Consider the following 11882-nt stretch of genomic DNA (forward strand, 5'->3'; position numbering starts at 1 on the left):
TCCAGCTTCCCATAGCCTGCTAGGCTTTAATACAGGTAAATGTTTATTCTTAAAAGCTGTAACACAGTGAGCGACTAAAACAAGTACGGTGTGTACGGTTTCAGTAAAGTCAGGCTATGATACATTATGGCGGAATCCTTCTTTAGCAGAAGACAAAGCATCTTTAATTCAAACATCAGGTAGAAAGACACACTAAGTACCAAAGTGAGACAGAAACTGCCTGTAAATACAAATTGAGACTGCGCCTCCCTTTCGAGTAACGTGATTGGTGACAATACAATGATTGTCCAATCAGATACGTCAGTGGGCGGGATGTCCGCTGCAAGCTGGCCAAAGCGGATGTTTGTGTGTTTGGAGGGAAGTTTAACCGAAAGCCATGCAGCTTTCGTGGACAAACAATTGATGTATGTTTTTAGAGTCTGAAAACAACACCCCTCTATGTATTTAAATGACAGATCTAATGCTTTTATATTTTATTGTTGTCTATCTGTATAGAAAAATGTAGTTCGGGGTGCGGAAAGTGTCAATAGGTTTTTGCAGCTTCTCGGTCGCGAAGAGCTCCGCTAGCTAGCGTTAGCCTCGAGTAAAAGTTATCCACAGCTTGCGGCACGTATTTAGGCTGCGGGCAAAATCGGAAGATGCCAGTATACGATCATAACTACTTTGTCAGCGGACAGTGTTGATCATGGACCGAAAGACGAAGAGGCTGGAAAGTCAGCTGTGCAAAGCGGTGAACGATGGAGATCCCAGGTGATGTTCTGCCCACTCTCTCTTTGTTTTGCCCAGACATGCCTTCCGTCGAAAAAGATGCAAGGAGCAGGGTGGAAAATTACCATCCGAAAACTGGATACACTATCGTAACCAGTTTCATGTTATTTACAAGATGCAATATTGAAGTAACTTGAGTGTGTTTGATTTTCCGGTCACGACTAAATTGTAACCGGTTACCTCCCCCTTAAAAGCCACCGCGCACTGCCTCTAATGTGTGTTCCTGTTGATCATTGTTGAAGCTGTAATGTAAAGTTACAGCATTAGTTTGCAAATATATAAGCATTGGCCTGGGATTAGTGAGACGCTTTGCAGATTGTGTGTGGTATACAATGTCATAATAAGGAGCAGGCTTTAAAGTATAAGCACACAGTGTCCCGATGATCTGTCAAATTTTTTTTTTGCCGTAAACACGTAGTTATAATAGCCCTACAGTGAGTATCAGCATTACTGACATCAGTGATGTAGTGACTGCTAGATATGCAGATAAGACAAACCATGATATTAGTATATATAGTAATAACATATACTTCTTTTTCAGTTCAGTATTTCTGTGTTAAACACAGAAACAACCTGTGTGACATCATTTCAGACAGTGACTGTTGACATTTGTGTTTATAAAAATAAAAGGGGCAGTTAAAAGCTTCTTGAATTTCTGGCACATCTGGGAAAACACATCAAAACTATATTATATGGAAAAGGGTCCAAATCCAGACATCATGGTAAAATTATACACTATATATAGAAACTGCTCTGTTAAAGGAGTTAGCAGTGACAGAAGAAGACCCTTACTAATGCTAACTGAAAGTGGAACTAACACCCCTGACAGTTTCAAAAAATACTAGACATTCACTAACTGTTATGTACATATAGAATTGTTGTATAAATGTTATTTTGTCCTGCAACATCATGTTAATGTATGCCGCAATGCAGTGTATATCAGATTGTAAGAGATCTCTCTTCCTTGGCAGATCTGTGCAGCTGCTTCTTTCACAAGGTGCGTGTCCTGACTTGGTGGGTAGTAAAGGGGTGGCTGCGATACACTTGGCTGTTGGCAAAGAGACAGAGAAGAACACACGCTGCTTGAAAATGTTACTGCAGTATGGAGCGGACCCCAATACCAGGTGTGAATACAAATGACAAAAATCTGCATGTCACTGTGCTAGATAATATTCCTCATCACACTCTCCACCTCTACTAACTTCAAAAGCCATTTATTTGAAATTACTTTTAAAATTCTGTTCAATGAATGCAGCATTCTTAAGTGCATATAAAGGTTATGCAGATTTCTGAGCAGTCTTCCACACCCTTTTTGCATCATATAAAAGCATGCAGCGACTTTCTGCATTATGCTCTCTCCAGTATGCTGTCCCATAATTATTATGTGATGTTTTGTAAAGTTGTGTATTTACTTGCATTTCTTCCAGGTCATCAGAGGGCCTAACTCCTCTTCACATTGGTGCTCTGTGGGGATGTTATCAGAATCTGAAAATGCTCTTGATGAACGGAGGGGACCCAAATATTAAAGATAATGTAAGAATTGTTTTTTCTTGTATCGTCAGTATTTTTACATATGGGAAGTGCATGGGCCAGGTTTCAAGACACGGAAAATCAGTTTGTTATTAAAATACATACAGTAATTACAAATTCTCCTAATGTCTGTTCAGTTTGGTTTATGCCTGTTGTCTCCTTCATTCATGCAGGAAGGGAATACGCCAGGGCAGCTTGCAGAGCAACAGGAGAATCGAAAATGCGCCCTTCTCCTCCAGGAGTACCAGGCCAGCTCAGTGGACACAGAGGAGGATGACCTGCCTCAATTCCAATATTGTAAGATAATCTTTTTGAAAGCTCTGTCCATGTCCTCATCCTTGTACTTGAACACTAGCAGATTGTCATATCATAGTAATATCACAATTATTAAACTGTTTGCAAACCAGTGAAGTGTTAACTTGTTTAAATCCCTGGAATTTTCATAATCACACATAATAAACTGAAAACTTAGTAATATTTTTAGCGTGGAAACTCTGTATTGACTTTGGATATTGCATGATTTGAATAACACTGAGAGCCAGGGCAGAAAATACTTTGTCAATACCTGCTATCTGTACCTAATTTACTTCGAAATTTGTCAGTAACTATTTTTCCAGTCATTTTTTACCTTACCGTACAAATTGTGTTAATTTATGTATGTTTTATTTTCACCACAGCTGTGTACTCAGACCAAGCGGACATGTCCAGCTATCCTGAATCAGACTACAGCTTCAGTTCACACTCATCTATGATAAGTGACTTTGGCGAAGCCCCTTTGAGTAGCACAAGGCGCTCATCATTTTTAAACCTATCTAACATTAATGGGAGGCCAAGTTGCAGAGGAATATCCTATAACAGACTTTCTGATATGGACACGAAGAGGCATCACAGCCAGGACTGGAACAATTCCTCTGCACGTTGGGCATCTGAAGGTCCCTCCATATTATCAAGCACCCGCATGTCTGCAGTGGGACTTGCGGCTCCATTGCCAGTTCTTAAGGAATGTGATTTATTTACTGACGATGATGTGTTCACGTCAGAAGCAAATGAACATGCTGCTACAACTGATGGCAGAATCTGTTCCTCCAGAAGAGACACTGTTCAAGTGTTGCCCTCCAGGCAAGCGAGCCGCAAGAGCGTGAGCTTTTTGGATGTAGATGAATATTTCCCAGTCTTTGGTATTGAATCTCCCAAGCAGCAACCTGCTGTTGATGGCAGCACCAGCAACTTACCCTTTGACCCCTCAGAGTACTCTGACTTCCTGGATACAGAACGCATGGCCACTGTTTTACAGAAACAGGGCATTGACGTCACATCACCGGACCATGTTTATGTTTTCTGCCGGGATAGCAGTGAGAGCACAGAAGAGGACATGGAGAAAACAGTCATCAGTCGTTGTGCTTTGGAAGAGAGTGATGATGAACAGGAGGGGGAAAATCCAAAAGAGGATCAGGTGAATATACCTGAAGAGCCAGCACGTTCATGTGGGGGCAGCAGTAGCAGTGGGACCACAAGTAGTCGTTACAGTAGCTGTGATAGTGACCATTACACCAGTGCTCTGGATGCTTCCATACACCACAGACATGTTTTACTCCCTGCAGAAGAGGTGGCTTCTGTTGGGGCTAAAACTGGCAAAAACTTTGAGACTTCTAAAGACTCTGATTCTGAAATTACGAGGCGAGATGGGAATCTCACACCAGATCAACCCCGTGTTGATTCAAAACCTGAAGCTATAGAACATTTACCAGGTTTCCTTGAGAAACTGAACTTACATGAAACAAACCACTTGAACAATGATGTTTTCGATCCTAGTGGTCCTGTTGTGGATACTACAAGCAAAGATCGTATTGAAAAGGTGGCTACAAAGGTAACAGCAGAGACCAGATCAGATGATGCTGTTGAGGTATTAGAGGGAGTAGCTGACCTTCCATTCACACCCAGTCCTTTCGTAACTGGCAGGACTCGCTCAAGGTTGAGTCGCTGCTCGCTGAGAACAAGCAGAACGCCTGAGAGCCTCTTCCTTACGTCTTCTCTGTTTGAGGAGACCCTACCTACACCAGTTCGAACGCGCCGCCAGACGCCCAGATCTCAGAGCAGCGAAGACTATTACAGTTCACCACGTGCACCTTATTATACATCATCCTATTCAGAGGGTAGCACAGAGACAGACTCCTTGCCTACTCATTGCCCAGACACACAGTCCAGCACCCTGAGACCTGGTTCAAGTGTTAGCAATAGCCAAGCGGATACCCTCATCCTCTCCAAGAGCGTAAATGGCAGCACCACTGAATCACAGACTTTATCTGATACAGTCGTACTGGAGAAAAATCAGGACTGTTCAGCTGATGCTTATGAAAGGAACCTTGCTGAGATTGCACTTGCTGTGCAAGGCCAAGACAGGGATCTTACTGGAGGTGGGGATTTTATGACAGATGATCTGACAAGTACAGATGACTCAACAACAAAGGGAAATGTAAATGATGCCGCTGTTGGGAGCAGAGTTGACAGCCTAAAAAATGAAGATGTCTGGATCACTGAGGATTGTACCTCTCAACCGGACTCTGTGTCATCTTCATCCAGCTCCAGCTATTTTTCCCCAAGGAGGTCCAGGGAAGACACTGACCTTCCGTGCACCCCGGGCACTGGATGCACCCCAAGGTACAGCATGAGCAGGCTGTCGAGCTGCCGCAGGCCACAGCACCTGGCTAACTTGTCTTACACACCTGGTGGGCGTCCGCACATTGAGGACCTGGATGAACCAGTGGAGTACCTCTACACTGATACAGAACAGGGCCACAAGTTGATTGAGACCCACGTCCCGCCTACAGCTAACACCTCACTCAGCTCCAGCATGAGCACTACCAGCAGCGAGGAGACCATCCTTTATGATTGGCGTTCCATGCAGACTGATATGACAAGCAACACAGGAAAGGAGAACCAGAAGCCTCAGATGGTGTCTCAGAAACAGGAAAATGATGAGGGTGAGGACATTTTGGTGCCAGAGACAAAAGGGATGACTGACAAGGAGCTGAGACTGAAGTTAGTGGAGCTGGGGGAGAGTCCAGGTCCTATCAGCAGCCGCACCAGGCCCACCTACATGCGAAGGCTGTGCCGCCTGTTGCAGTCAAACTCCCAATCACCACGCCATCAGAAGCAATTAGACCAGCCACAAACAGGTGACGCTTGTGCTTTTTGTTTAAATCTCTTGATTATTATTTACCAAACTTTAGCTATGCTTAGGTGATGATAGTTTTTCTGAACTTGTGCTGAGCAGTTCTGGGGTGAGTTGGGAAGTGTGTGAGAAGAGAAATGGAACTTACAAATGTTTTTTAAATTAAAGGAATTATTGTTACTACTTAAATGAATATTTGTCCTGTGAAGCAGTGAAATATTTGAGGCCTTTAGTAGACCATAAAATCACTCTTATAAAGAAGCGTGAAAATGGAAATTAAACTCATTATTTGTATTGAAGCTCACCACCACTGTTTGGGGATTCAGACACTTTGTAGATAGATTAGATTAGAGCCACTGAACAAATGAGGCATAGACTTTCATTTAGCTCGCTTACACAGCCACAGTCCCTTTTCATGTGTGTTTTTTTTTTTTTTTTGTTAAATTCATGCAGATTTAGGTTATACTCCGGAATTGTGTCAGGCTCTCCAGACCTTCAAGCTGCCAGATTGCCAGGCTGACGAGCAGGCTCTGTGCCAGCAGTTTGACCAACCAGATCAAAACAGAAAGTGGAGGGAGGGCATCATCAAGTCCAGCTTCAACTACCTGCTGCTCGACCCAAGGTCTGCTGTCTGTCTCATGTCGCTTTGTGCTTTTCTTTCCTTTCTTCTGCTCTGTGTTGCCAGCTCGCTTAGAAAAGCAGACAGTGACTGCTTCGGAATTTGTCAGATGTCATGAGATGATGTCAGTTTTTTGTTTTTTTTTTGGATGAAAATCATTTCTACAAGCCACTGTGGGTAACTAGAACAGGAGGCTGTGAATACTGGAGTGGATGAGAAGCAATCATCATCTCTATTTTAACTTTATTTTAACTGTTTTTCTATGATGTTCAGCAGTTTTATCTACCCACAGCCTTGTAATATTGAAACATAATTAAAAACATAATTACACGGATGTTTGTTTTTCTCCTTTTCAGAGTGACGAAAAATCTTCCGTTCCGGAGTCACACCATGACTCCACAGGAGTGTTTCCAGACGTTTATCCACGCTATATTTTATGTGGGCAAAGGAAAACGCTCCCGGCCCTACAGCCACCTGTATGAGGCTTTAGAGTACTACAGAGGGGACAAGACCTCCAAGGTAGGGAAGCATACACTGATCAGTCATAGTTAATTAAAATTAAATTTAAATTAATGAGATATAAATTTTTTAGATAAAACATTGACCTTTTCTTCTCTGTAACAGACATTGTGCCGCAAAGTGCAGCACATCCTTCAGGTGTGGAAGGCCGGACAGGGCGTCATCTCTCTGCATTGTTTCCAGAACGTCATTCCCGTGGAGGCTTACACAAGAGAGGCCTGCATGGTGGAGGCCATCGGTGAGTACAAGGAAGGTCAAACTCATCAGCAGTTATCTCTTTAAAGTGAGAAAGAGTGGTATAATTCACTGGAGAACTCCAGTTTGAATACTCAGTCCTAAGCTGCTGTTTATCAGGCTCTTAAATCACCCTGTCAAGGCTTATTTTATTATAATTATCAGCTAATTATTGCTCACATATTAAATATAAAATATGACAGAGGTAGAGGGACTTCATGACTGCTGGCAAAAAAGGCTGTATGTCTGAACGTAATCCGACCTTAATCTAGACTTGAAAACAGCTGCAGAAACTTTGCATTGTGGAACAGTTGAATGTAGAAGATGCAAGAGAGGGATGTGGTTTTGAGGAGCAACATGAGGGACTCGTAGAAGAGACAAAATGGGGTCATCGAAAAAAATTTGATTGGTTAAATCCATGTGACAGTCTACTCAGAATAGATAGCTTGTGCTATTGATATTTTTGCCTATAATCAGGAAAAGTAGCCTGGTTTGCTGCTCATCCATTGTCATGTTCTTTAAATGTCAATGGATATATGCATCTGTCTGTCTTTCCTTTTTGAAAATCTAATCTCACAATTTCAGTTCCCCTTTTTTCTGTTTCTAGGAAATCAGACATAGCACTTAAGCACATGTAATCTTATTAGTACACTTCATAGTTTTTTTTTCTTTACCTTATAAGATATTAGCTTTGATAGACTGCAGTTTTAGTCTTCCAGGCCTTCGACAATAGACTGTATAAGGCATTAGTTATATTTTCCTGAGGAGTCTGTCCTGATTTGACTAATCCTTTCTCCACTAGCAGTGTTTTTCATGTTTTTGATGAGATGAGCCACAAACAAACACAAATGAAACAACAGACACAGAGAACATTGTTCTTGTGTAACCAACTCAATTATCCAATCACTTCCCAGGTTTGAAGATGCTCACTAATCAGAAGCGAGGGGATTTCTATGGCGTGGTGTCCAACTGGCAGGCGAAGCGTAAGCGGGAGCTGGGTGTCCATCTGCTTTACCGGGCCATGCAGATCTTCCTGGCTGAGGGTGAGAGACAGCTCAGACCGGCAGATATCAGACAGTAGCGACCCCCACTGGAGAGAGGTATGAACACCAGCAAAAGACCAGTGCACAGACGGGGAAATACCACTAGTTAAAGCAGTCCTTGGTTAAACAATTTTGCACTCAAAAGTTGGATGGGGTTTTCAACACCAGGATCCTTTGAGCTCTTACCTGGCATTTAATCCCTCCCACAGCAAAGTTACCTGTTTGTTACACACGTGACATCCTCTGGTAATATTTACATCTTTTGAATGTGTCAGTGAAGATCATCTCGCTTTTTTTGCTATTTTAATGTCTACTTAAAGATGACACTTTTAGAGATTTGTTAAAATCACTCCCTTATTTCTCTTTCGCATTAATGTTGCTTTGTGTATATGCATTATGTGGAATGGGGATGCATTTCCTCAATACAGTGCCCAGAGGAAAAGAAAAACGTAAGGTGGAACAATATAATTGCTGAAGATGATGAAGTCAAAATTTTAACTGCAGGTCTTTCAGAAGTCACAACAAATAAGCACAGCAAGTTATTTTCCTAAATCATACTTCCCGGTGAGACACTTCTTCTCATCTGCTGTAGTACTAATGACTTTTTCATATTGATCCACAACCAAAATCAAATATCTTATACAGTTTAATCAAATTAGCAGGTGCTAAATTGCACATAAACAAAACATAATGTCTTAAAAAGTGTTTTTCAAGCAGGCTGGGAGAGTGGTATTTACAAACAAAGCTTGGTAGTTAATCAGATTACTCTTGTAATGTAAAAAAAAAAAAAAACCTGGTGGTGAATTTATCAGATGCCAGTTAGTGGTACTTAGTGTAATGGGCTTCATGAATGAATCAGCAATGGAGTATAGAGTTTTAGAAACGATGTTTGTTAAAACGTGATAACATTCGTTTACATGACTGGATTTCCACTTCGTTATTGTGCCATTTTGTCATTGTTAATAATGTTTATAAATGTACGATCAGGCATTTCGTAGAAACGGGTTGCTCGAAGTTGTCAGTAGTACATCTGCACTTAGTTAGTAGCAGAACTAGTTAGTGTAGGATGTTGACACTGGGGTTACAGCTGTCAGTCTTTTTTAGTTAGCTATTAAAATGCAATGAATCAGTCAAAGTAACATCCAATTTAAACAGTCTTTCCTTGAAAAATTGTCTCACAGATCCATATTTGTAACATTAATGAGCAGGGTGGTGGGCTTCAAAACCATTCATTATCTCCTCAGGGAATACACTTGATCAGCTGTCTGTAAACTGCACGTGGTCTTTATTTCACACAAAAGGCTTTAAGACTAACAATTAAAAACATAAATTTGTAGAATTTTAGAAAAGAAAATATTTTTTTACATTCTCAGTCTCCTTGTTGGCATGAGACCATCGTACAGGGGGAGTAAAACACCTGATCATTAGCATTAACTTTTAACTTTTTTTGCATGGAAATAATTACCTCTAATAATTAAACTTTAAAACCATTTTAATAGTACACTGATTAAACATGTTGACACCTTTTCAGGTTTCAGGTTTTTCAGGGTTATAATTATAAAGCCCCTTCATTTTGATTGATGTTTGATACGATTTCTTGATTGTCCAAACACTGTTAGTCGTGTATATATGTAATAATTTCTGCGCACGTGTTCATAATGAATTGCTTGCTTTTCATTATGATCAGTAACTTCTGCTGTTACTGCTTTGTTTTCCCCCTTACTTTGCATTTATGTTAAAAAAAAAAAATTACAGAAGACATAAACCCGATCTGAACCCTTTGGTCTTTTTAATGTCCTGTACCTTGGTGTCCCTCTAGTGGACAAAAGAAGAATTAATTTTGCTTTCAAGTCTACGGAGATTCTCTGCATGCAGTAGGAAGATCTTCACCACTATGATTCATCAAAATTAGTGTTTTTTTTTTTTTGTTAATACTGCAAGCAGTTGTTTCATGGAGAGCTATAGGATGTTTTTTAGACTCATATCCTTACTTGACAACATCAATAGTCAAAAATTAATTAATTTTCACAACTTTTAAGTTCCTTGTAATATTTACCATTTTGCCCAGAAGGGCTTCAGTTGCCTCAGTCCTATAAAAAAATACCATTTAGGAGTTAATTGTGTGCTTGTGCTGTAATTATTATGCAAGACAAAGTTTTTCTTCTTGTTAATAAAAGATGCACATCTAACTGAGGAACAGTGGCCTTCAGTTACCGCTATCATGACTCATTCAGTTCCATAGATCTACAGCTTCTTGGAAGTGGTTAGCCATAATTTCCTTACAAACATCATCATGGTTTATACACTAAACACCATGAATGTCCTCTGTGCGTGTCTGGTGTCAACCTTGAGACTTTGTGACTTAACTGACACATTAAATTACATGACTAAGCAGGGCTGCATATGTCACCTGAACAATTGCCTTTTTATACACAAATTTCGCAATTTTTTTAAAATATTGGTTATACTATACATTTCCATTACTGTCTTGCAGGACTATTTTAAAAGCTTAAAATTACAGTTGTGAAACTACTTGAAACTAAAAGACCAAGTCGAAAAGGGGTTTTCCTGTTGCACCAGAAATGTTCGTCACTTTTGCAGGTCAAGCAGCGGTTTTTAACACAGAATCGGCACTCTTCAGTTCGCAATGCTGTGCAGGTACTTTCCTTCATACTTTTTCCTGGCCAGGACAGTACACTTCAGAAACAGCCGACTAACTCACCCATCAGACTGTGAAAGACCGCTATGTATGGGTGTTTTATCAGCACTGCATTCACACTGATTTGGCTTAGCAAATCACACTAGGAGGTAAACTCTTAGACACATTTTACTGTCTTGCTTTAATAATTTGTAATTGTCTCAAGGCAGTGGAAAGCAACCAGTGGGTTTAGTGGACACAGAAGCACAAACACACACACACACATACACAAAAAGGGACAAAGTACAGAGAGTAAAAAAATATATTATGGTCCTAAAAAATACAAATCATTAAAACCTAATTTACTGGAATTACATACTGGCCAAAATTACATTTTCAAAATTTGGTCTCAATTGGGCAAACAGGATAAGCAGCTGGTTTTAACTTATTTTGTAGTAAAACTATTTTGTATTCATTTTTACACTAACACTATGTTTAAAATAAAAAAAAAAAAAATCTATGTCTATAGGTCTATGTGAATTCAGTGTAAACAGGCGAGATTAAAAGTGGAGATAGTTTTGTAAAGGTTGTTGTAATCGTGTTGCAAGTTGTTTTGATTTTAATTGTGCTGACTGCTCAGATGACTTGTTGGGGTTGTGTGTGCAGATAACACTACTGTTAATGTCTGACAAATGTGTTGACTCAATAATCATTTCTATAGAGCGTACAAAATTCCTATAGTCAAAAATGTGTAAGACCACTTTCTCTAATTATTTGAATAATTTTCAGTATATTTATTTTCTCACCAGTAAATAGCATATAAGACAACATAAAAAATGATTTAACAAATATTGTTTTTTGCAGGAAAATGTGAGGCAAAGAGGTGTTGTAACGTTAAATCCTTTATTATTTAAAAAAGCACAAGCCAAAGCTGTTAAAAAATATTTAGTAGTAATAGTAAATGTTTGGTACATTTAAACACGCATAAGATCAGTGGTGCCCTTTTTTTTATCAATAAGAATAATGAAAAAAGACACAACACATCACTTAGGGCTGAACTTGTGACAATTTTATTTGATAAACTGCAAGAAACCAAACAGCATACAGTACAAGTACAAATTTTAATACACATAATAAAACAGCTTTCTTCCATAGTAACATGCCTACCACTTGAAAGATGAAATTTAAATTCTTGTTCTACCAAACTGATTTCAACAGTTAATAAATCATGGGATTTTAATATATTTACATCTACGTTTTAGTGGTTTGCCTGGCGGTCACTTAAACAAAAAAGTCTTTTTATTTCAAAAAGGTCATTCATAATTTTGGAGTGCATTTATTCAGATTCAACACATTCTT

General features: G+C 39.7%; 1 protein-coding gene across 1 annotated transcript; it reads left to right on the plus strand.

Moving 5' to 3' along the window:
* Positions 1–367: 367 nt before the first annotated feature.
* On the plus strand, positions 368–10275 carry ankle1 (ankyrin repeat and LEM domain containing 1). Its single transcript, XM_041039493.1, has 9 exons — positions 368–750; positions 1740–1892; positions 2196–2301; positions 2472–2595; positions 2976–5474; positions 5924–6092; positions 6446–6608; positions 6714–6846; positions 7757–10275. Exons 1-9 carry the CDS (start codon positions 686–688, stop codon positions 7921–7923), a joined length of 3579 nt encoding a protein of 1192 aa, XP_040895427.1. The 5' UTR covers positions 368–685; the 3' UTR covers positions 7924–10275.
* Positions 10276–11882: the final 1607 nt, after the last annotated feature.

The sequence above is a fragment of the Toxotes jaculatrix genome, chromosome 6, assembly GCF_017976425.1.
Source record: "Toxotes jaculatrix isolate fToxJac2 chromosome 6, fToxJac2.pri, whole genome shotgun sequence".
NCBI classification, from domain to species: domain Eukaryota; kingdom Metazoa; phylum Chordata; class Actinopteri; family Toxotidae; genus Toxotes; species Toxotes jaculatrix.